At 34.0% G+C, this 26,809-nt stretch overlaps 1 protein-coding gene across 2 annotated transcripts in view; it reads right to left on the reverse strand.

The window, feature by feature from the left end:
* Positions 1–914: 914 nt before the first annotated feature.
* LOC143257173 (uncharacterized) overlaps positions 915–26,809 on the reverse strand; it is a 50,061-nt gene continuing 24,166 nt past the window's right edge. For both annotated transcript variants that reach the window (XM_076515519.1, XM_076515520.1), the window contains 9 exons: positions 24,195–24,312; positions 21,771–21,824; positions 20,084–20,201; positions 17,714–17,984; positions 8,558–14,835; positions 4,783–4,854; positions 4,365–4,543; positions 2,616–2,714; positions 915–1,570 (listed from right to left, as the gene is read on the reverse strand). In XM_076515519.1, coding sequence (XP_076371634.1) covers positions 1,430–1,570; positions 2,616–2,714; positions 4,365–4,543; positions 4,783–4,854; positions 8,558–14,835; positions 17,714–17,984; positions 20,084–20,201; positions 21,771–21,824; positions 24,195–24,312 — 7,330 coding nt within the window. In that variant the 3' untranslated portion in view covers positions 915–1,429. The remainder of the gene's footprint in view (positions 1,571–2,615; positions 2,715–4,364; positions 4,544–4,782; positions 4,855–8,557; positions 14,836–17,713; positions 17,985–20,083; positions 20,202–21,770; positions 21,825–24,194; positions 24,313–26,809) is intronic.

Consider the following 26,809-nt stretch of genomic DNA (forward strand, 5'->3'; position numbering starts at 1 on the left):
CACAGAGAAGAAAACCTAAGACAAAGAATGTTCAGGTAAATAATCTATATTCCATTGTTTTGGGACTTTTACTGTTATATAGTGTTAGTTTAAAACTTGTCATTTAATATATAATTCGTATTATTATGATACTGTTATACAAGAAAAAATATAAAGTAGTTAATTTAGTGAATCAATTTAAGCAACAGTTTTAGTAGTTCCTCACTGGACTAACAAACGAACTGACAAAATGATAATATTATAAACACCTATATATGTAAAGAAAGAATAATAATAGTGTGACAATTAGGTATGGTTGATTTATGTATTCTATAAATTCTATGTACGATATTATAAACATATGCATCAATAAATCTGGATTGTGAGAAAAAATTAAAAACTTAAATTTGTACCAACTTAATAACAGAAATATGTTATTTAATACTTTTATTTTTGTTTGAGTCTTGTTATTTTCTTTCTATGAGTGTGTGACCGCCATAACGTCAAGAGGAAAGAACCTAGAAATTTGAAATTTGCACCCATTCTAAGTGGACCCTGAGAGTGTTCACCTGAGTATTATTATTTATGTTACGCATATGCGTGAATGCATGCGCATCTTTTTTAATGAGATCAACTAACGAATATCCGCACGGAAAAGAAGTGGTTCTTTATATTTCAAATAGAAATCACAAACAGACAGACAGACACGCACACGTCTGCGTGCGCACGTACTTGTCTGTTTATGTCAGTTGAAGTTAAGTTGGAAACATTAGAATAAAGAAGTTAATGTGAAGCAGGCTGAAAATACTAGAGTTCAGGTTTTGATAACGTCATTCGTTCTGCAGTAGTTTTCTTCTAAGATCTCATAACAAAATTAATAAGTTACGTAAGAAATTTCGATTGATATATACTCAAAATAGTATTAAACAGTCTTTATTTATACCCTACTTTACATTTATATAAGTTTTATTAGATTTACATGTGTCTTGTGTTGACACATTCTAATTTTTTAAACAAATTGTACACTCTTTATGTGTGTATTTATAACATCTAGATATGCCTGGCGTTGCCAGCTTCTAATTCCCTAGCAAAGTAACCAGTGAATACTAATGAAATTCTCACATTTAGTCGTGTCCATCGTTAAAAACTGATAATTCCGTAGTAAAGTGATTTATCAGTCAACACTGACGGAATTATTTCGTAGAGACATGTCCATCATGCACCGCTTCTGGTTTTGAACTACTGTGACGAAGCAGTATTGATGTAACTGCTTCGTAAAGCTCTGTCCATCGTGCACTGGACCATCGAGTCAAAGTAACTAGATAATACTGATGCAACTGTCTCAACATCGAGTCAAAGTAACTAAATAATACTGATGCAATTGTCTCAACATCGTGTCAAAGTGACTAGCGAATACTGAGTTAACTGTCTCAACATCGAATTAAAGTGACTAGAGAATACTGATGAAACTGTCTCGTTGAGAAATGTCCACTGCGCACTGCTCCTGGTTGCGCAATAAAGTTATTTGAATTTTCTTCTTGACCAGGTTTCGACGGAGTATCTTAACTTCGTCCTGAACGAGATATCTGAGCTGTTTAAAAGATAAATATTATTCAACTTTACTTAACTGTATCGCACATAAAATATTTATATAAAAATATTAAATGATATTAATTAGACACAATGTAAAATAAAATTAGTACAGATATATTACAGGATTTTAGTTTGGTTTTGTGTTACATTGGTCGCACTATCACTGTTCAGTAAAGAGCCAAATTATATGCAAGATATGGAAAATCTAGTTATTAGAGAATGTGTTTTACTGTGTTTATCATAATCGACTACAATATTAATAATGATGTATTAATGGTTCAGATACATCATAAAAGGCCTAGTTATTAGATAATGTGTTCACTGTGTTTGTTAGAATTGACTATAATATCAAAAAGGAGCATCAAAACAAACTGTTTATTTTTACCGCTAACAAGAACACATAACAGCAAACAATAATGTTTGTTGCTAACATAAACTCACTAAAATAAATTGTTTCTTCTTGCTCACTAAAAATAATATAATGCAACAAACATCTTCTTGACCGCTAACATTAGCACACTACAACAAATAGTATCGTATTTACCGCTAACATTAACACTCTACAACTAACAATATCGTCTTGACCAATAATCTTAGCACACTACAACGAACTGTATCTTTTTTTACCGTTAACTTTAGCACACTATAACAAGCAATATCATCTTGACTTTTAACAGAAACACGCTATAATAAACAATATCTTGACCGCTAACATTTGCATGTTACAACAAACAATATCATCTTGACTTCTAACATAAACACTGCAACAAACATCTTCTTGACCGCTAACAGAAACACACTACAATAAACAATATCTTCTTGACCGCTTACAAAAACACGCTACAACGAACAATACTGAAGGTGCCCAGTCTCTGCACATAAAATTATTGTTAAGTGTGGAAATTGACCATGAGTTTTGATAAAGAGTGGAAGTAAAATGGTGTAAATATTACATCTTTGCTATCACGCAAACATTTGTTTATATTTCACTCGATTTCCTACAAAATAATTTTCTAAAATATATTTTCAGTTTGGCTACTTACTTTAATTTCCGCTTTGTGACGGAAGTTGGTAGATTCTACTCGACTTTTAAGGTCTTCAATTTCTTGAAGAAGTCGAGCTATTGCTATTTTCGCACTTAGCTGTATAAAAAACATATACAAGTTTTAATCCTTTTTAATTCACATTTATCTCAGCACAGTCAGAGTTATGCTTTATTAACCTACAAATCTTTGAGTCTTAAATGAACTAACAAAACTGTTAAAGTAACTATTAGAGCATTAAATTTCCTGTGTGTGTTTTTCTTATAGCAAGGCCACACCTGGTTATCTGCTGTGTCCACCGAGGAGAATCGAATCCCTGATGTTAGCGTTGTAACTCCGTAGACTTACTGCTGTCCCAGCAGGGGACATATAATTTCCTAAACTTTTTTTTGAGACTAAACAATTTACTTCATTTCAGGCGTGGCCTACTATATATCATACTAGTACCATGAATCCAAGGATTCAAGGTATGAGTCCCACTGCTGCAAAAATAAGCGCTTAGCGCTTTGAGTCGGCGAGAGCGTCATAAGGATTCCTTTCAAATCGTACTATTTGATTAGAGTAGCCCAACAGTTGCCCGTGAGTGAGTTTGAATAGCTGCCTTTTCAGCCTGTTAATTCAATGTTAGAGAATACTCTTCCCTTCGTTTAACTTTGTATCTGATGACGAAACAAATTTTCTCATTAACTCTTTTCCATTAGAGAAAAGCCAATAGGATGCTCAAATGTTTACACTGTAGCAAAATAGCTACTTTTCAACTTCTTATCTATGGTTAATATAGTAATACGTTAACCTTGTAAAATCTATGAATAAAATTTCTATTTATATATAGTCTTTCACGGCCGAAAGAAACATTACACCTTGTGTAATTTTTTAATAATTACCACAGCATTAACTTTTAGACGTACAGATAGATAATCTCAATTTATTTCTGTTTTGATAATAAAATGAAAATATATACCTTCAACGAATAAAAACATATATTTCCAGTTTCAATATATTCTACAAAACGTTGTGGACAATCTAAATAAACTGAAATATTTAGAAAAATACCAAGATAGGGATCACACGGGAATTTCACAAAAATTCTAATAGAACAAAAACCATCTTAGGAAGCAACCACGTTCTTGAAACAACACTCAAGACCTTCCATGTCAATGACTAGGGCTAATGACTAATAGCAAAAAATGCTGATTTTTTGGTTGTTAGAAATAACCCATAATTCTTCCATTCATTCTTTTTATTAGTTTTGTTCCACGAGCCAATAGACGAAACGACTAAAAATATTTTATTCAAACCTACTAAAAACCTCGACACAGGTCAAAGGACTATTTCTATGCTGATTTTTAAAAGAGTTTGTTCGTAGTTAAGCGCAAAGCTACAAAATGGGCTAACTGCGACCTGCCAACCACGGGTCTCAAAACTAGGTTTCTGGCGTTGCAAGTCCGCAGATACACCGCTGTGCCACTTTAAAGAAGCGTAATAACCATCGACGAAAATAAAAATTAACAAGCGGATGTTATGTTCGATACGAAAATAAACTAGAAATGTATTTTAAAGATAGCTGGTATGGGTTTAAAACTTTAATTAAAACAGAGTACAGAACAACGTTTCGACCTTCTTAGTTCATCTTCAGGTTAACAAATAAGAGTTTGCAACTAATATTAGAGACAAGAGGATACAAAATTGTAGGGGGCGTTGCAGTTAAATGTTAAATTATTAATTTATATAGAAATGTATTTTGCTCACCTTTTTCGAAGGCAGTTCAGCTTTTCCTGTTAAAACATTGTTCCATATCCCAACTTCTAATTTCGCCAGAAGATCTCGATGGAATTTTTCTAACAAGTTTCTGTTTTTCGTACACTCACGTTCTAACTCAGTAGTTTTCTTACGTTCTTTCAAGTACTTCTCCTTCCAGATGCTTTTATCTGGAAATATAAATATCGTATTTAATGTGCTAAATAATAAAATATAAAATTCGTTTAATTCTTCTGTTTTGCTAATATGAAATTACGAATAAAATGTGAATTTCATTTCAACATTATAATAATAATAGAGATAACGGAAGGCGAGTGTATAGAGAAGTATTGTATTTTAAAAGTTCTCGAGGTTAGGTTTAACGTAAATAGTTAGCTATTAAATGTATCCTTACGCATCTTCGTCCTACCTGGGCTATTTTTCTGCCGGACAAATAGACGCTCCGACCGAAGTTGATGTGGAATCAAGTATTTCTGATCCACTGGAACAGACAGACAAAACATGAAAACTGCTGAATTAGGGGATTCATAATTCCTAAACACTTTTATTACAAAACTGTGAGTGACTAACATGAAAACTGCTGAGCTAAGGATTTTATAAACGCTACACACCACTATAACAAACTTGTGAGTGACTAAAATGAAAACTGCTGAGCTAAGGATTTTATAAACGCTACACACCACTATAACAAACTTGTGAGTGACTAAAATGAAAACTGCTGAGCTAAGGATTTTATAAACGCTACACACCACTATAACAAACTTGTGAGTGACTAAAATGAAAACTGCTGAACTAAAGATTTTATAAGTTGTAGACAAGTTAGAGTGAAAGAAATTGAAGTCATATTTTAATTTGACATTCAACTACTCGAACTGTTTATTTGTGTGAAGTTTGACATTTGCTGAAAACAGGATATATTACCATTAGTGTGCAGTAGTTACGTACGAACTATACTGGGTACACTGTGATACTTTGTTTGTTTGTTTTGGAATTTCGCACAAAGCTACTCGAGGGCTATCTGTTCTAGCCGTCCCTAATTTAGCAGTGTAAGACTAGAGGGAAGGCAGCTAGTCATCACCACCCACCGCCAACTCTTGGGCTACTCTTTTACCAACGAAAAGTGGGATTGACCGTCACATTATAACGCCCCCACGGCTGAAAGGGCGAGCATGTTTAGCGCGACGCGGGCGCGAACCCGCGACCCTCGGATTGCGAGTCGCACGCCTTACGCGCTTGGCCATGCCAGGCCTTCACTGTGATACATCAAAGTCAGTATATAAACGGCAACACTTAGAGAGTAACACTATTCCTGTTTAGAAAACGAGAAAACGTTTCAGGTAAGAAGAATGTTATGATTAAAATATAACTCTTAGAGTAGCTGTATTATAATATAATTACTTATGGCTTCAGGTTTACGTAGGGTTGAGTACGTTATATTAAAAAAAATGTTTGAAGCTCAAATACAGCTTCACAATCCATACTGTCATATCCGTTCACACTCTATCTGCCGTTATACATTTCAAGAATAATCGTGCAGCTTACTTTTCACTTCCCAAAGTTTTATCATAAGGTTGTCGTGTCCCAAACATACCACTTCTGCCAGCATGCTTTCAATAATACATCTAACGTACGAGGATGACGGTTTTTCGGTATTTGTTTGAAGAGCCTGATTGCACAAAAATCGGATGTCGTGATTTGATAGACACGTTTTCGTTTATAATAAAAATAATATCGATTTGATTCTCCAGATGCTTGAAGTATGGCTCGTTTATAGACGAAGATCCTTCTTGACTGTGCTGAATATTATTAACACCACTGTTGCCTAAGGCACGTGGAAGGCTTTTGAAACTGACTGTTATGCTTACAGGTTTTTAGCTTAAAAAAAACGCCGCAGTTTTACTTAAAATAGTTTGGGTACGACCTGTTACATATTTATTCTGAATGGTCCTGGTAGCTTAATCTGATACATATTTTTTATTTTCGAATGTCACAAGTAGACACATTTGAATTTGTGAATGATTTTACATCGAAGATAGCTGTTGCATTCCTTTCTAAAACGGTAAGTTTTCAGTTTCATCATATCATGTATGTAAATCAACTAACATCAAAACATAGTTGTTATACCTTTCACTTCACCATGATTTGAAATCCTCTGTACTTATGAGGATAAACTGTTAACTTGTTTATTTGAAACGGTTGTACTAGAACGTAGTCAACCCTGAAAGGCTTAAACATAGTTTTGTTTTTAAGGTCACTCTTCTGACATTTACCTGCCTTCTGTCAAAATTAATTATTTTGTTACAAAACTAGTACTTCTTATCAAGTTTAACATTAACTTCAACCGAAAAAAGTGTTTCAGTTAAACTTTCATCAACATAACTGGAGTAGAAAAAGGAGAAGAGATAAATAATAAGTTACAACGATCACGAAACATGACAAAAATTTTGTTTCTTTATTTGAATGTGATGAAGTTTGCTGCCTGTTCTTTTACATTAACAAGACTTTGTATGAAATAAATAACACCTAGAAGTTCCTGGCTTTACTTTATATAAATACTTTGAATATATGTGAAAAACATCTGTATTTTACTCATTATTTCTGGAAGTGTTGCGTGACTTAGGTTAAGTAAAGAGAAGAAGTAAAAAGGTAAATGCTGGGGTTTCTCTAAAAGGCCCTCTTCTGTCTACTTATGCAACTATTTTCTAGAATTTAACAACACGTTTCCGAAAAATTCAGGAACGTTTTTTTTCAAGGATTATATTTTTACTTTAACGCGCTTTACTGATCATTACTTACTTACATACTATCTTATATTCACAAATACGAAAGTCTCAAAATATTCCCTAATGAATTTTTGTGAAATAACATCATAAATTAAGCTCTCTGAAGAATAACATATTTAAAAGAACTATGTGTAGTGTAAAAAGACCAAAGTAATTTAATAAATTTAGTATCGTTATCCAGGAAAGCTTATAAATAGTAAATATATAAACCTATGATAATTATTGTTATGTAAAGCAGTGATTCACAAATATTTAGCTCGTACCCTCGTTTTTTCTGTAAAACACCCCTCGAAAAACACAACAAAAATATTGTTAAACTCATTTAAACTATGATATATATATATAAAACCATTGATGACAACGATAAACTTAACGAAAGGCAAATGGTTCTTGTTTCTTCTTCCCCCACCAAAAAGGAGGAGGAGCAACCCACAACTTAAGAACCACTGATATAAAGTATGGAAATTAGGCCTGTATGAAACTAAGTTTAAGCCTTAACTTTTATGATTCATTTACAACTAGCATTTCCACTAGGCCTAATACAACACATTTTAGTGATTAGAATCTAATTTAAGAAAATAACATACGTCAACTTAACCTGAAAATAATAATTTTTTTTTCTTGGAATAACCCCACTACGTCTTGTATGCCAAGCAAATGGTACACCAACCTATCTAAAGGGTTTACCCCAAAAGCTAGACCCAATGAGGCATTTTCTAACAAATCACAACCATATGTAAATTTTGGGATTTTCCACTAATTACAAGGATAGCAAAAGAGATTTAGTTAAATCACCAAGTTAAGTGGAACGTCTGTCAATTAAACTTATTCACTTGGGACTTGGAAACTAAAGTAATAAAACTGGATAAAAGTCGTAAAATAGAATACCAAACCCTCTCATTATACCAACAGAATCGATCATAAATTTTTCATTACCAAGATAACTTTAATATTATTCCAATTTATCTATTCGTGAATTTTGTGCATATTTTAAGAAAATTTTTTATTATAAATCAGTCAAGTAATTTTATTCTTTCATCGTGTGATTTCCCCACTAATGGTATTAATGATGTCCCACCTCATAAGGTTTAAGGCTTAGCTTCCAACTACTGATTTAACCTGCTTTGCTGATTATAACTATTACTTTTTATAATTCAGTTTTAAAAGTGACATTTTTACAATAAAGTCACATTATTTCGTGTTATAAGAAAATCGAGATTTTTGATGTTTTAATTATACTACTCCTTATTATGTAGATCCAACTAACCTGTTACTAGGAGTATACTCTTTATTTTGTTACTGGCGTCACTTTTTAAGAGAATACCTAAGATATCACTGCAAAACACTTCCTTAGCTCTTGACTGAATGTGTGAATTAATTAATTAATTAATTTGAACTTACACTGATACTTCAAAACTGTGTCTCTGGTGAGGTCAAAACTTGATGTAGCTTCCAGTTTACCCTTGAACTTGAAGGTCGATCTGTCACCACGAGTTCTGATCCGTCTTTCACTCAGTAACATATCACTATCAGAGAGAGATCGTCTCAACTGTAAGTTACCTGTAGTGATCACGTCATTAACTGGTCTTGTAGAGCTATTTAATTCAACGTGATTGTAGGTACTCTGAAGAAAATTTATTTTACTGTCTTCATTGCCATTTTTCTGCTTTTCAGCTATAGTCTCACGAGTTTTCTCTTTCATATCTCTGAAACCTGTGTTATACTTTCTAAGAGTTCCTTGTCGATATCTGTTGTATGTTTTTTCTGCCGAATTATTCTCAGTATTGGGACCACTTTTTCCTCGACAAAAGGCCTTCAATATATTTTGTTCATTCAACACATATTGTTTATCTGTTTCGACGATTCCATTCGAGTCTCTGGTTCTTGTTTCCTCAGATATTTTAATAGTACAGTCATTAGCACGTGCAACTGATGTTGTTGTTAAGCCTATGTTAAGGTGGCAGTCAATGCAAGTCTTAGGGCTGGATGTTTCGTTTTCTATCGCTTCGTTGTACTTGTCTATACGCTGCGTCAGTTTAGTGTGTTTGTGTTTTGATGTTAATTTTGTGTCCAACACACTGTATTGTTTTGTTATACTTTCTTGGATATTTGTAATGTCTTTGGTAGACGTGACTGCATCGCATAATTCACTAACATTCTTTAAGTGTCCAACAACTGTCATGATGCCCCTGTTTGATGGATAACGTGGAGTAGAGCATTGCGTTAATAATTCATTTGTATTCACTGGACCATATGTGTTATAAGAAACGTTCTGTATATTGATTATATGATTTTTCATATCTTTAAGATTTTTTTTGTTTTCCATTAGTGGTTCTGATATGTTTACATTGTTACCTGTTACTGGTTCTGCTATGATCAATTTGTTTCTTTTTTTTGGCTCTGATATGCTTACATTATTTTCCACTGTTGGTTCTGATGTGCCTACTTTGCTTCCAGTTACTGATTCTAATTTGTTTTCAGTTGCTGGTTCTCTTGTATTCACTATGTTTCCTGTCTCAGTTTCTCCTGTTTTAAGTTTGTATAATATTGCTGATTCTCCTATGTTCACTTTGTTTTCTGTTGCGGATTCGTCTTTGTTCACTTTGTTAACTGCTTCTGGTTCTCCTATTTTCAATGTATTTTTTATTGCTGATTCTTCTACGTCCATATTCTTTCCTGTTGTTGGTTCTCCTGTGCCTAATTTGTTTTCATTTACTGGTTCTGATGCATAAATTTGGTTTTCTATTGCTACTTTTCCTGTGTTTTCTTTGTTTCCTGCTTCTGATTGTCCTGTTACTAGTTTTCCTATGTCTTCTTGGTTTACTTTTGTTGGTTCTCCTACATTCATAAAATTTCCTGTTCCTGGATTTCCTGTGCCCAGTTTGTTTCCCCTTACTAGCTGTGATGCATTAATTTTGTTTCCTATTACTGGTTTTCCTGTGCTGAATTTATGTTCTGTTAATGGTTCTTCTGTGTTCTGTTTGTTTACTGTTGCTGATTCTTCTACGTTCACATTCTTTCCTCTTGTTAGTTCTCCTGTGCTAAATTTGTTTCCTTTTACTGGTTCTGGTGCATTTATTTTGTTTCCCTTTACTGCTTTTAGTGTGTTAAATTTTTTTCCTGTTGCTGGTTCTTCTATGCTATTGTTGTTTCCTAATACTTGTTCTTCTGTATTAAATGTACTTTCTATTGCTAGTTCTCGTGTGTTCAGCTTGTTTCCCCTTACTAATTGTGATGTGTTCATCTTGTTTCCTGTTGCTAGTTCTACTGAGCTCACTTTATTGCCAGTTGCTGGTTTTGGTGCAATAATTTTGTTTCCTGTTGCTGGTTCCACTGAGCTCACCTCATTGCCAGCTGCTGGTTTCAATGCAGCCATTATGTTTCCTGTTGCTGGTCCTTCTGAGCTCACTTTATTGCCAGTTGCTGGTTTTGGTGCAATACTTTTGTTTCCTATTGCTGGTTCTACCGAGCTCACCTCATTGCCAATTGTTGGTTTCGATGCAATCATCATGTTTCCTGTTACTGGTTCTTCCGTGTTCACACTTTTTCTTGTTGCCGAGTCTCCTGTGCTCATCCTGTTTCCCATTGTTGGTTTTGGTGTAGTAATTTTATTTCTTATTGATGGTTCTTCTGTGCTCAGTTTGTTTGCTATTGCTTGTTCTGCTGTACTCACCTTGTTTCTCTTGGTTGGTTTTTGTTTATCTTTTGTTGTTGATCCCATTGTGTTTATTTTACCCATTGCTGTTTTTTGTGTGGTCACTTTGTTTTCCGTTACTGACTCTCCAGTGCTTACTTTGTTTTCCGTTACTGGCTCTCCAGTGCTCACTTTGTTTCCTATTACTAATTTTAATGTGCCCATGGTCACATCAATAGGAGATTTCCTACAGGAATCTTTGCTTGTAATAGAATCAGATTTTACAACAGAAACATGACTAATTTTATCATTAATCTTACTTTCATAAATACAATTTTCTCGAAGCTTTTTGGTATATTTTTGCGTTAAGCCATTTCTTTCGATTTCTGTTTTTAAGCCGATATTCAGATGGCTATACATAATCCCATCTTTTTGCCTTTCTTCTCCGTTAAGAAGATCATTTTGAATTCGAGATTCTCTACTATTTACTAATTCACAGTTTAATTTCTTCACATCTGTATCATTACCTTTTACGCTTAGCTCGTATTCCATGATTTTATTGTTTTGGTGAAAGTTTTTTTGTTTCGTACGTTCACTTAATGCAGTAAGATTTTCTTCCTCATGCGTAGTTTCTCTTGTAGATTCACTGAGCATGTTAAAGCTTTCAGGATAACCAACTGTTGTTGCAAAACCTTTCCACTCCTCTACATCATTTCTTTTTCCTACATAATTGGAAGACGATTCATCTATTTTTACCCATGTTTCACAGTCCTGGTGTTCAGCCAGTCTTTTCCTATCATCTTTGATTAATGAAAAAGGTACGAGATGACCTTTATTGACCAGAGTTGTTTTCTTATTTTCCTCTCCAATATCAGACAACTGGACCACATGTATATTGTTATTATTGTTTACTATATCTTTCACAAAATATGGGATGTATTTATTAAATTTCCTCTTCGCAGGAAGTAAGAAACTGTTGTAAGATTTTCTGTTCACTTCAGTATCAGTTAACTCTGCCAGATGTGGACTGTTGTCACTGTGAACTACATCTCTCACAGGGAGTGGGATGTTCTTGCAAGGTTTTCGGTTCACTTCAGTATCAGTTAACTCTACCAGATGTGGACTGCTGTCACTGTGAATTACATCTCTCACAGCGAGTGAGATGTTCTTGCAAGGTTTTCGGTTCACTTCAGTATCAGTTAACTCTGCCTGATGTGGATTGCTGTCACTGTGAACTACATCTCTCACAGAGAGTGGGATGTTCTTGTAAGGTTTCCTGTTCTCTTCAGTATCACTTAACTCTGCTAGATGTGGACTGCTGTCACTATGAATTACATCTCGCACAGCGAGTGGGATGTTCTTGCAAGGTTTTCGATTCACTTCAGTATCAGTTAACTCTGCCTGATGTGGATTGTTGTCACTGTGAACTACGTCTCTCACAAGGAGTGGAATGTTCTTGTAAGGTTTCCTTTTCTCTTCAGTATCAGTTAACTCTGCTAGATGTGGACTGCTGTCACTGTAAATTACATCTCTCATAGGGAGTGAGATGTTCTTGTAAGGTTTCCTGTTCACTTTATTGGTATCAGTTAACTCTACCAGATGTGGACTGCTGTCACTGTGAATTACATCTCTCACAGCGAGTGGGATGTTCTTGCAAGGTTTTCGATTAACTTCAGTATCAGTTAACTCTGCCTGATGTGGATTGTTGTCACTGTGAACTACGTCTCTCACAAGGAGTGGGATGTTCTTGTAAGGTTTCCTTTTCTCTTCAGTATCAGTTAACTCTGCTAGATGTGGACTGCTGTCACTGTAAATTACATCTCTCATAGGGAGTGAGATGTTCTTGTAAGGTTTCCTGTTCACTTTATTGGTATCAGTTAATTCGGATTGATGTGGATTGCTGTCACTGTGAACTACATCTCTCATAGGGAGTGGGATTTTCTTGCAAGGTTTTCGGTTCACTTCAGTATCAGTTAACTCTGTCAGATGTGGACTGCTGTCACTGTGAACTACATCTCTCATAGGGAGTGGGATGTTCTTGTAAGGTTTCCAGTTCTCTTCAGTATCACTTAACTCTGCTAGATGTGGACTGCTGTCACTATGAATTACATCTCTCACAGGGAGTGGGATGTTCTTGCAAGGTTTTCGGTTCACTTCAGTATCAGTTAACTCTGCCTGATGTGGATTGTTGTCACTGTGAACTACGTCTCTCACAAGGAGTGGGATGTTCTTGTAAGGTTTCCTTTTCTCTTCAGTATTAGTTAACTCTGCTAGATGTGGACTGCTGTCACTGTAAATTACATCTCTCATAGGGAGTGGGATGTTCTTGTAAGGTTTCCAGTTCTCTTCAGTATCACTTAACTCTGCTAGATGTGGACTGCTGTCACTATGAATTACATATCTCACAGGGAGTGGGATGTTCTTGCAAGGTTTTCGGTTCACTTTATTAGTATCAGTTAATTCGGATTGATGTGGACTGCTGTCACTGTGAACTACATCTCTCACAGGGAGTGGGCATTTCTTGCAAGGTTTTCGGTTCACTTCAGTATCAACTAACTCTGCCAGATGTGGACTGCTGCCACTGTGAACTACATCTCTCACAGGGAGTGAGATGTTCTTGCAAGGTTTTCGGTTCACTTCAGTATCAGTTAATTCAGGATGACGTGGACTGTTGTCACTGTGAACTACATCTCTCACAGGGAGTGGGATGTGCTTGCAAGGTTTTCGGTTCACTTCAGTATCAGTTAATTCGGGCTGATGTGGACTGTTGTCTCTGCAAACTACATCTCTCACAGAAAATGGGATGTTCTTGTAAGGTTTCCTGTTCATTTCAGTATCAGTTAAGCCTGCGTGGTATAAGCTGTTGTCACTGCTTACAACGTATCTTTTTTGTTTGTTCTTTTCAGCAATATTTTGAAAATGTGAAAATTTTGGTGCTACAGTTAAGATATTATTGGTCAGTGAGTATTTGCCATTGGCCCACTCTAGCTGAATTGCTGTGTTGAAATCTCCTTTTATGAGAAAAGGTCTTTGAATGTTCACAGCTTTATCAGTTTGTCTCAAAATGTTTTGAAAATTTTCTATATCTCTTTCGTTTTCAATATACAAAGAAAAAACATTTTTATACTGGTCACTTCCTTTTTCTATTTTATCAGACTGATGCACGTGCATATTATCTATTTCTCTAAGATGAGCGAGGTTTTCGCAATAAGGATGTTTGTTTAGTTGAGTTTTTCTTCTACAAATTTCCTTTTTTCTGCAAGCTGTAGTTAAACGATCTATTTGTTCGCTAGTTGCTACTAATACTTCCTGATTGCTAAACTGCGGGAAGATTAATTGGCCAGACTCGATGTGCTGTATTTCATCTGAATCACCACTAGTACGGGTTAACAACTTTACATTATTAGCAAGTTGTACTATTTTGGGTAATCCTGATAACTTGACTGATTCGCTATTGCTTTCAGTAAATTTGTGACAACCTCGATTGCGGCCAGAGTTAGGCTTAACATTGTCAAAAATATATCCGATTCGGGCACAATTAGGCTTGGCTTGGAAAGTGGTATGTGCAGTTCGATAAAAGCTGGATTTGTTTTGAGTAGGGGAATTTTTAATTACTCCAGTATTAGGCCTACTTCTTCTCTCAACTGGGCTGTTTCTGTACTCATCAGTAGTATTAGGCCTAATTCTTCCCTGGACTGACCTATTTTTATATTCACCAGAAGCATTAGGCCTACTTCTTTTTTGTACTGCGTTGTTTCTATCTCCAACAGAAAATGGGCGCTTTAAACGGCCAATAGGAACAGGAAGTCGGGATTTGTAGGATGATTTAAATTTATTTGTGCAACTTTTTGCTGACTTCTTTCTCATTAATGCTAAATATCCCTGCCCGGAAACTCGAGTCTCAGTTAGCTGCTTTATTACCTTGGACAACGTTCCACACTTACTTTGTAACTCTATATTATACTCTAGAAGTTCCTCGAGTGGATTTTGGGATAAATTTCCATCTTCCGTTATTTTCTTAAAATAGCTTGTGTTCTGTCCACCCCTAAAAGAACCGAAACATTAGAAATTAACTTGTTCAATGAAAATTAATAACTTAGGTATTATAGTTCCTACAGTCAGGTATACGTCATGAAGAAATAAAATTATTTTATTCAGTTTGTTAAAATATGAAACATTTTAATATTTAATTTATATGAATTTTCTTTAAAATAATTTTAAGAATATGACATAATTTTCCTTTCCTTAAACGTCAATTATTTTTGACAAATTATTTTCTTTTTCTGTGTGTTTAACGATACTTCAGAGACCATTAATTTACAATTATGTAAAAAAATATTGTATTACCCAGTTTTTTTGAAAGAAATTTTGTACGAGATTGTGCATGGTAGAAGTGTTAGAACTAACGTATAACTATTTTGGGTATCTCTTGGTCTAAGCTGACACATTATGTCAGTCATCCAAATACATATATACGCATCTTTATTAACAAACGTATATGTATATATACGATGGTCAACAAATAATTGGGAAATATGAAAATGTTTTGTGAGTAAGAAACTCTATATTTAAAGATAACAACACTAATGTAATTGATCAAAAGTGATCATAGAGTCTTTCTCTTGTTTTAATTTTTGGTTGTAAACTCTCTGGCCTTTATATCTGTTTGATATCCCTGTGGCATAGAGTACATGAGGGACTGACTGTAGGCAGGGATGAGTTCATGATGCCACTCAGGAAGTTAGGCTTCTTGCAGTCACAAGGACCTTCTTAGTTTCTTCTCTAACATTTTTACCCATTACCTCCCAGTAGTTTCAGATACGGTTCAGATGTGGGCTGTTGCCTGGCCAGTGTAGAATCTTGATCCTTTTCTTTCAAAGTTAGTTATTCACCTGTAGTAATGAAATAAAACCTGAGATGTCTTTTCAATACACACACAGTGAAATTTCCTCTTTATTTTCACACTAGTTACATCGATTGCAAGAATATTATCAACCTTTTCAGCCCTGTGATATGGACCAGAGTTATCTCGGAATGTATATTACTCAGCTCCATCGAAGTGATACCAAATTGCTGGATTTTACCACGACCAGAAGATCTTGATCTACTTTTTAGTATTGACTGGCCCATACCCTGGCCACAGTAGCATCCTCATATCACCTGACCCCACAGATGCTCCACAGCTGCGTTTAAACATGTTGAATGAAACTCTTCTTCATATCAACATTGTACAAAGTGCTTCTCACCAGACTCATGTAGGTTGCACTTTGATTCATCTGAGATCAGTTTGTTCCACATTTCTTCAGTCCAGTCAACATTTTTTTCCCAGCTGATCTTCGTTTTTCTTATCTGCTTGGTGAGGAAGAGTTCCTATCTTGGTTGTATTGTTGGAATACTGGGTGAACAAAGGTGAAACCGGACATTGCATGCAGTGAGGGTGACTCCTGAAGCTTCCTGCCGTGATCTTTTTTAGGGATCTGTGGATAACAGTTGACACTTCAACAGACTCGTGAGTGTTGGAACACAATCATCAACTGTTGTATAAGCGTTCTTCCCACATCTTCCCTCCAGTCTCTGTATATCTCTTCACCCAGTAGCTAACACTAGATTACTTTAATTCCTCTAACAATATGCTTTCCCATAGAATTAACTCTAAACCATTAACTGTTTTAGAATCACACTCATGTTGTAGTAAATAGACTTTTAAACTGGTTTGTTTGTTTGTTTTTGGAATTTCGCACAAAGCTACTCGAGGGCTATCTGTGCTAGCCGTCCCTAATTTAGCAGTGTAAGACTAGAGGGAAGGCAGCTAGTCATCACCACCAACCGCCAACTCTTGGGCTACTCTTTTACCAACGAATAGTGGGATTGACCGTCACATTATACGCCCCCACGGCTGGGAGGGCGAGCATGTTTAGCGCGACGCGGGCGCGAACCCGCGACCCTCGGATTACGAGTCGCATGCCTTACGCGCTTGGCCATGCCAGGCCCAACTATTTAAACTGGTTCTCGGTAGGAACTTTTATTTATATCCAACGACTGACACAATAGCCAGGTAGCCTATAAGTCAGCTGATATAATAATCAGACAGTATTGCATCATCCATGAAACATATCTACACCCACATGCATTAAGGCTATAAATCAGACGATAATTCCGAAGAAATGTGGGAAAAATATTGGGTGATGCAATAGGTATTACTACATGTTATAAAATAACATAAACATAACCATAACCAGTGACAGTTATTTCGCTACAAGTTTCTGAACCTCCTTTGTTGTCCAGTCCAATGAATTCTTTTTTGTATTGTCGTATTTTCAAACAGATTTTCAATTATCTTATCTCTAGCTTTTCGAAAACTTTTACCTATCACTATGATCTGAGTTATTCCAAAAAAGGATGGACAGCCCGGATAAGTCCAGATAACGCTATCTGGTTTCAAAGTTCCAAACTAAGAAAGGTTTATATAATTCTAACATGTTTAACCTGGAATCTCCCTTCCCTCATGTTACCATAGTTATATATGCAGTATAACACGTTTTAATTTGTTACATGAAATATGTTTAACCTGAAATCCCCCTTCCCTCATGTTACCATAGTTATATATGCAGTATAACACGTTTTAATTTGTTACATGAAATATGTTTAACCTGAAATCCCCCTTCCCTCATGTTACCATAGTTATGTATGCAGTATAACACGTTTTAATTTGTTACATGAAATATGTTTAACCTGAAATCCCCCTTACTTAATACTAACATACTGCCTAAAAGCCAAGTGTGTGTGTGTTTTATCATTAATTTGTGTTTCAGATATATTTAAACATGCAAGGTGTGTAATTCATCACAAGGTAGAAATGAAGCCTGGAATATTTAAGAGAAGTAGAACCAATCATATCAATGTATAACAAACAACAACAATACTCGTTATTAGCTTCCACAGAAAGTGAAGCAGAGTCGGCTGAACTTGTAGTTGAAGTTGAAAAGTCCAGATACTCATATCCACAGTCGTATAACCGATTGGATTGTTTGGACCTCCGGCTCAAGATGTTAAATTCATTTGTTTCGTTGATCGCGTGGTTTATCCTGGAAGCTCTATCATCGCTTGTTACTCTTCTGTCTCCTTCTGGTGATATTAAATTGTTTGCTATTAGAGACTGTACGCCTCTACTAATATTGTAAGGGCTACCGTCAGCTGTCGAGAAAGACGAACAATATTAATAAAAAACTTAATGTTTAGACAGAAAAGAAAATAAGTTTTTATTAAAAAATGGCTACCATTTTAAATAATTAATAACACCTTTCAAGTTTTCTTTAGTTTCCATAATTGTAATATACAAGTATCAAAAATATAATACCTTTATATGCTTACTTCTGCCATAAAGCAAGATTGTTCATAAAAGACTTATTAGTGAAAATATCATCTCTGAAGGTGAAATCTAAATCCAGTAGTTCACCAACGTAACCATTAATATTATCAAACAAAACCTCTATTACTGTTTGATAGCAACTGTTGTCAACAAAAGCACAAGACAGCATGTAGTTAGTTGTACAATTTATTATAACTTGATTACGCATATTTCAAAATAACGTATTATAGTTGTTACATTCAACAAAGAGATAATTATGTACTATTAGCGAAATATATTGGTGCAAATACTTAATTACATGGAAGTTATTTCTTTAATATTTAAAGTGTGATAATACATGAAGGATAACAACAGGAAATGTGTATCTCCTGACATTATGGCCTGTTTATGGAAGTCTGTATGTTTTGACAGTATGGTTAGTGTACCAATGTTCCTAAGTTTTAAGATTATCATATGTTTATGGAAAGTTCTATGGTTTTACATTATATCTTATCTATGGAAATTCGTAATGTTACGATTTGAAATAGCCTGAAACTGAATTTAATGATAATTTAGATTTAGAAGAAATTAAACGTCGACAAGTATCAAATTTATGATATTTGCCAACAAGAATGATACACAGTTACCTTTCTTAAAATATATATATTTTATTATACAAACAATAATACAATTTATAATAATGGTTATTACAAATAATTATTTATATACAAAAGTTTTACAAACTTTTACAAACAATGTTGAGTCTTCTATCTGATTCAGAACTTGATATCCTGTCGAGGGTTCACGATGAGCGAATTAATTTCGAGTTGCTATTGGCGCGATTAACTCAACGGAGAGCTAGCTAGCTAATTGCTGAGAGCATGTGAGTTTTTCACAGCTGAAGTTATATAATGTCCTTGTAAAAGACCCAAGGTCCAATGTTAATCCGCTGAAGTTAAGCTGTTTGTAATGTTCGAAATCTATAAACGCTTCTGGTCAAATACCTTAAATTTCCGACTAATAAGCATTAATCACAATTACAGCTTCCGTGGTTTACAGCATACCAATTAGAGCAGACCAATAACATACTGTCTCTTGACGCGTCACGTTCGTTTATGAGCGTCAGGCGAGATTCTAGAAATTCCAGTTAAAACAACAATATTGGTTTTACATACACACATATATACATTGTTGATTTTTACATTCGAGAACTTTTTACAACTTTTGTGAATAGGTGGGAATTTCGCAATAGCAATTTAACAGTATGAGATATACGCATTTCTAAATATATAACTGAAATAAACATTGATATTAAAAAATATAAAATAGTAAATCCGTCACCGCACGTCCTGATGTTCTGGTCTGTGTACATAAGTTTCTAGGTTTCGACATTAAAGTCTCTTTATGGAAATATGTATGTTTGACGTTTTTTTCTATGTATGTTTTGGTGTTCTGGTCTATATACGGAAGTTTCTAGATTTTGACATTTCTATGGTCTGTTTATGGAAATATGTACATCCTGACGTTGTGGCCTGTGTATGGAAGCTTCTAGGTTTTGACATTATGATCTGTTTGTGGAATTATGTTTTTAGTTTCCGGCTGTGTATATAAATATATTTGTTTTGACGATCTAGACTGTATACGTTCGTGTATTTGTTTTGATGTTCTGGTCCTCGTACGAAAGTATGTATGTTTTGATGTTCTAGCCTGTGTACAGAAGTACGTGTGCTATGGTGTTGTAGGCTGTGTACGGAAGCACGTATGTTTTGTTCTTACCTTTCTGATTGGCTGAGCTTCACAGATATATGTTTTGTTGCTAGTTTCAACTGCACATTTAAGAGAATGGAGAAAAATGTACTACGAATTACCGAACTCAAAATCATTGTTTTACAATCATTGGTTAATCCTTCTTTGTTTATCTTTAATAACCTTATATAAAACTTACTACTTTCATCTTGAAATGACCGTTGTTCGTGAATGTCTACTCCACTGTCATGTTCCTGTGACCACCCAGAGCTTATTGTGTTCTGCTTTTCTTTTATGAAAATTTCTGGATCAGATGTCTAAAACAAAGGTAATAACTGGTCAGTTAACTGGGAGCTTCTAATTCTCTGAAGTAGTTAAAACACTTTGAAACATTACTGTCTGTGTAAGTCAAAGTATGTGTTAGGCATTTGTACTCAAATAACACATATAATAATATTCTTTATATTTAATGGCAAGACGTATCCTAGAGATTAGCATGCAATAATATGAATCTGAAACATGCACTCTTTGATTAACGTAGTTCAATAGTTGGCGATTGGTACTGTTGACTATATACCTTCCATCTAAATAAAATTATGGACGGTTAGCGCATACAGAGGTTGTATATAGCTTTGTACGAATATCTGAACCAATCAGTCAACCAAATTATATGTAAGTAGATACATTTAATTCAGTTCAGATTTACTTTAGTTTGTTTGAAGTTAAGTACAAAGCTACACAATGGGTTACCTGTGCTCTGCCCACCACGGGTCTCGAAACTCGGTTTATAGCAGCATTCCGCAGACATACCGCTGCGACACTAAGGGGGCCTTCAGTTCAGGAATAAAAATATTTAAAATTTAATGTATCTTTATATTAGTTACATTGCTGGAGATTTTGACGTTATTACATTGTTGGGTATTAGTTATATTACTGGAGATTTTGACGTAATTACATTGTTGGGTATCAGTTACACAACTGGAGATTTTAACGTTATTACATTGTTGGGTATTAGTTACATAACTGGAAATTTTGACGTTAGTATATTGATCGGTATTAGTTACATAACTGTAGATTTTGACGTTATTACATTGTTGGGTATTAGTTACACAACTGGAGATTTTGACGTTATTACATTGTTGGGTATTAGTTACATAACTGTAGATTTTGACGTTATTACATTGTTGGGTATTAGTTACACAACTGGAGATTTTGACGTTATTACATTGTTGGGTATTAGTTACATAACTGGAAATTTTGATGTTAGTATATTGTTGACATACCGCTGCGCCACTCAGGGGGCCTTCAGTTCAGGAATAAAAATATTTAAACTTTAATCTATCTTTGTATTAGTTACATTGCTGGAGATTTTAACGTTATTACATTTTTGAGTATTAGTTACATTACTGGCGATTTTAGACGTTATTACATTGTTGGTATGTAAACTGTGTGTGAGTACATTGCTATATATATCATATATGAGTACACTTCTTCTGATGTTCTATAATCAATTATCATCGGCATGTTACCTTTCTTGTTCCTCTCGTGCTGGTAGTACAAGTCACGTATATGCTAGTTTCCGAGAAATTTGATTCACGTATAAATGACACACGCACGACTGCTGACTTGGGAGAGACCAACATACATACACATGGGCAACAGCTGTAGATAATATTACTTTAGTAACTTTATATGTTTGTTTTTATTTCTTTTAACCTTGAAATTGTAACACAGTTCAATAATAATTTTTAATATTCTTTATGTCTGAGGACATCTGGCTTGATGTTTGAGAACATTTCACGCGATAGCTTCCAATCCTTCAAACACAATATATAAAGAAATGTGCTTACAAAGATACTTACGAAGGTGCTTACTAAGGTACTTACAAATGGTGGCAAGTAGTTTTTAACTTTTAATTCTTTCTCTTGATGATCTTTAACCTGAGAAAGAAAAAATAATATCATATATTAATAGCGTTCAAAAGATTTAAGGACATGTTTTCTTTTACATTCTGAAATATTCTTGAATATTAATCAAGCTTCTGAGTCGCGAAATATTCATTAGGTAAAAAATTAGTAAATCAAACACTTGAGCACTAAATAAACATTAGCTAAAAAATAGTAAATCAAAGTTTTGAGCGTCTCAATGAAACAGCTAGTAAATCAAACATTTTGATGATTAAACATATATCAGCTGGGCAGTTAGCAAATCAAACTCTAAAATTGCTGAATGAAAATCAGCTAAACTGTTGGGACATAAAACTATTAAGTCACTAAATGAACACCAGCTAAACAGTTAGTATATAAAACTTTTAAGAAACTAAGTGAACACCAGCTAAACAGTTAATATATAAAACGTTTAAGAAACTAAATGAACACCAGCTAAACAGTTAATATATAAAACTTTTAAGAAACTAAATGAACACCACCTAAATAGTTAGTATATAAAACGTTTAAGAAACTAAATGAACACCAGCTAAATTGTTAGTATATAAACCTTTTAAGGAACTAAATCAACACAAGCTAAATAGTTAGTATATAAAACATTTAAGCCATTAAATGAACGCCAGCTAAAATTTAGTATATAAAACTATTAATTCACGAAATGAATATCAGCTAAACAGTTAGTATACAAAATATTTAAGTGACTAAATGAACACCAGCTAAACAGTCTATAACACTTCTAAGTCAGTAAATGAACACCACTTAAATAGTTACTACATAAAACTATTAAGTCACTAAATAAATACCGGGTAAATAGTTAGTATATAAAACTGTTTAGCCACTAAATGGACATTAGCTAAACATTCAGTATATAAACTTATTAAGTCACTATGTGAACACCAGCTAAACAGTTACTATATAAAACTTTTAATTAAAAAAATCAACACCAGCTAAACGGCTAGTATATAACGCTTTTAAGTCGCTAAATTAGCACAAGCTAAACAGTTAAAATATAACACTGTTAAGTCACTAAATAAACACCAGTTAAATAGTTAGTATATAAAAGTATTAAGACACTAAATGAATACCAGTTAAACAGTTGGTAAATGAAAGTTTTAAGTCACTAAATGAATATCACATAAATAGTTACTATATAAAACTTTTAAGTCACTAATTCAACACCAGGTAAACAGTTAATATATATAACTTTTAAGTCACTAATTCAACACCACCTAAACAGTTAGTATATGAAATACTTAAGTGATTAAATCAACACCGGCTAAACTGTTAGTATCTAAAACTAATAAGTCAGTGAATCAACACCAACTAAACAGTTACTATACAAAACTATTAAGTCACTAAATAAACACAAGCTAAATAATTACTACATAAAATTATTAAGTAACTAAATCAATACCAGCTAAACAGTTAGTATATAAAACTTTTAAGAAACTAAATTAACACCAGCTGAATAGTTAGTATATAAAACTTTTAAGTCACTAAATGATATCCAGCAAAACAATTTGTATATAAAACTTTAAAGTCACTAAATGTACACCTGCTAAACTGTTAGTATATACAATATATAAGTTACTAAATGAACACCAGCTAAATGGTTAGTATATAACATTTTAAGTCACTAAATGAACACCAGCTAAACAATTAGTATCGAGACTTTAAAAGTCACTGAATGTACACCTGCTAAATTGTTAGTATATAAAATGGCTAAGTTTCTAAATGAACACCAGCTAAACAGTTATTTCCTGAAACCTTTAAGTTTGTAAATAAACGCCAGCTAAACATTTAAACTAATCAAACTTTTAAGTCACTAAACGGAAACGATCTGAGCTTTTAGGAAGTCAAACGTTTGAGTCCCCAAATTATACACTACATGAACAGGTAATAAATCAAACGTTTGAGTCTCCAGCTTATCAATCAGTAGAAATGATCTTTAGTAATTTGTTTTTGTGTTACACAATTCTTTAAAGTAAACGCAATCTTAACAAGTAAGTTGTTACGTAAGAATATTTTATTTGTAATTATACGCCAGATATAAATATGAAATTAAAACAAACGTGCCTGAAAATCTGTGAAATCAAAATCAACCTGTTACACTCAAACTTTTTGTTAAATAATACATGCAGCTCGACTGAACATTTTAAGAAACAGATATTGATCTTTTGATTCCCTATGTGCCAGGGCAGTACTACTTTATAATCTCACTTTGAAAAATTATACGTTGCATGGAGTTAAATCACAAAAACTTGCTTTAGTTCTCAGTCTAGTAATCTTTATATTGAAATACATAAAAACATTCAACCATTAAGCTAGAAACCAAAACGGTTTACAATATCGATTCCAGCCCACCTGCGTGAAGTTCCTGCCAACGTGCCGGAGAAACACATAGTGACTGGGAACTACTTCTTGTCCAAGCTGCTTCGAAAACACCTCTCTAAGGCTAGACAGCGTAATGGTTGGCTGTACCCTAAAATATTATACATATAAAAAATATCAAACTTCCTTTAAACAAATAGAATGGTCAAACGATTAAATACATTACGTTATTAAACACATTTCTGTGAACAATTATTTAAATGCACTCGTTGATATACATCAGTACAGAGTGTATGTTACATTACTGCCGAAATATTGTTTTATACAATTTCGCTAACACTCGCTGACAGAGTCTCACTGTTTCAAACAGTACAAGGATCTTGCTATTGAACTTTATGAATAAATAAAATGTTCCAAGTTGAATGGCCTTTTCACTGCACTAACAGGCTTGAAATAATTTTAAATGTGACAAACCTGCATTGTTAGCGGTTTAAAACGTTACACTTTAATTAACAGGAAGGTGTTGTTTATAAACGTCCTAAATCCCTTGCTCTCTACGATTAAAAACCTAATTTAATACATAATATAAATCTTAGGTCCCACCCATCTTAAATGTCTACTAGTGCGTAACTTATTACTGGTCTCTGTGATATGATTAACAAATCGCTTGATAGAAATACTAATGAATAAACACGATTATTTCCAATATTACTAACTAATTGTAATCCTCTCCGAAATATCCAAAACACCTTCTTATATAAACACCACTTTGAATCCTTTTTTGGCCTTCTAATTAACGAAACTTTATCTTTTGAGGTACGAAAAGCACAAACAAAATAACCATTATGCCACATTTTCAACCAAAGACTGTTAACGTGCCACAAACAAAAAAATAACTACTGCTTTACTGTTCCACATTATTAATAAAGAATTATCACTGTGTAAAAAAAACAGATATCCATTGTTGCACTTTTTCAACCAGGAAATGTTCCTATATAAAAAACAAAATATATAACCAATGTTCCATGCTGCCAATATAGAACTGTCACAGTTTAAAAAACAAGAACACATAATTACTGTTTCACATTGTTAACCAACGACTGTTATCTTGTAAAACGTCAGGTAACTAGCATTCTATACTATCAGGTAAGTAAGTGAGTAAAAACTGGATAAACACTGTTCTACACACACACATTGTCAACTAAGGATTGTTACTGTGTAAAAACTAGATTACCAGTGTTCTACATGTACACACTGCCAATTAAGAATTGTTATTGTGTGGATTACCAGTGTTCCACAAAAACACTGTCAAATAAAAACGGTACTGTGTAAAAACCGGATAACCTTTGTTCTACACACCCACACACATGCACGTTGTCAACTAAGGATTGTTACTGTGTAAAAACTAGATAACCAGTTTTCCACATAAACATTGTCAAGTAAGGTATATTACTATATGAAAATCGGATAACCAGTGTGATACACACACACTTTGTCAACTAAGCATTGTTGCTGTATAAAATCCAGATAACCAGTGTTCTACATGTACACACTGCCAATTAAGAATTGTTATTGTGTGGATTACCAGCGTTCCACAAAAACATTGTCAACTAAAAACTGTTACTGTTTAAAAACAGGATAATCTTTGTTCTACACACCCACACACACATTGTCGACTAAGGATTGTTACTGAGTAAAAACCGGATAACCAGTGTTCCACACACAGATATTATATATATATATATAAAACGGCTAGTTTGGGTTGAGAAAATTTTTTTTATGTAGAGGAGCGAACAACGTTTCGACCTTCTTCGGTCATCGTCATGTTCACAGAGATAACCAGTTTTCCAGAAAAATATTGTCGAGTAATGAGTGTTACTATATAAAAATCGGATAACCATTGTTCGACACACACACATTGTCAACTAAGCATTGTTACTTTCTAAAATCCAGATAATCAGTGTTCCACATAAACATTCTCAACTAAAACTGTTACTGTGTAAAAACCGGATAACCATTGTTCTACACACACACACACACATTGTCGACTAAGGATTATTACTGTCTAAAAACTGGATAACCAGTTTTATACCCACACACATTGTCAATTAGGAAATATTACTGTGTAAAAACTATATAACCAGTGTACTACACACACACATCGTCAAACAAAAATTATTACAATGTAAAAACCAGATGCCCAGTGTTCTACACACACATATTGACAATTAAGGATTGTTACTGTGTAAAAACAGGAAAACCAGTGTTCCACACACACGTTGTCAGCTAAGGATTGTTAGTGTGTAAAAACCGGATAACCAGAATTCTATGCAAACATATTCTCAATTAAAGATTGTTAGTGCATAAAAACTGGATAACCAGTGTTCTACACACATATATATTGTCAACTAAAAACTGTTACTGTGTAAAATCCAGATAACCAGTGTCCCAAACAAACATTGTCAACTAAAAACTGTTACTGTGTAAAAACAGGATAACCATTGTTCTACAACGCCCCCCCCCCATATTGTCAACTGAGGAATTTTACTGTGTAAAAACTGGTTTACCAATGTTCTACACACACAAATTGTTAACTAAAGATTTTTACTGTCTAAAAACCAGATAACCATTGATCTACACACATACAC

Source organism: Tachypleus tridentatus, chromosome 7, assembly GCF_004210375.1.
Source record: "Tachypleus tridentatus isolate NWPU-2018 chromosome 7, ASM421037v1, whole genome shotgun sequence".
NCBI lineage: Eukaryota > Metazoa > Arthropoda > Merostomata > Xiphosura > Limulidae > Tachypleus > Tachypleus tridentatus.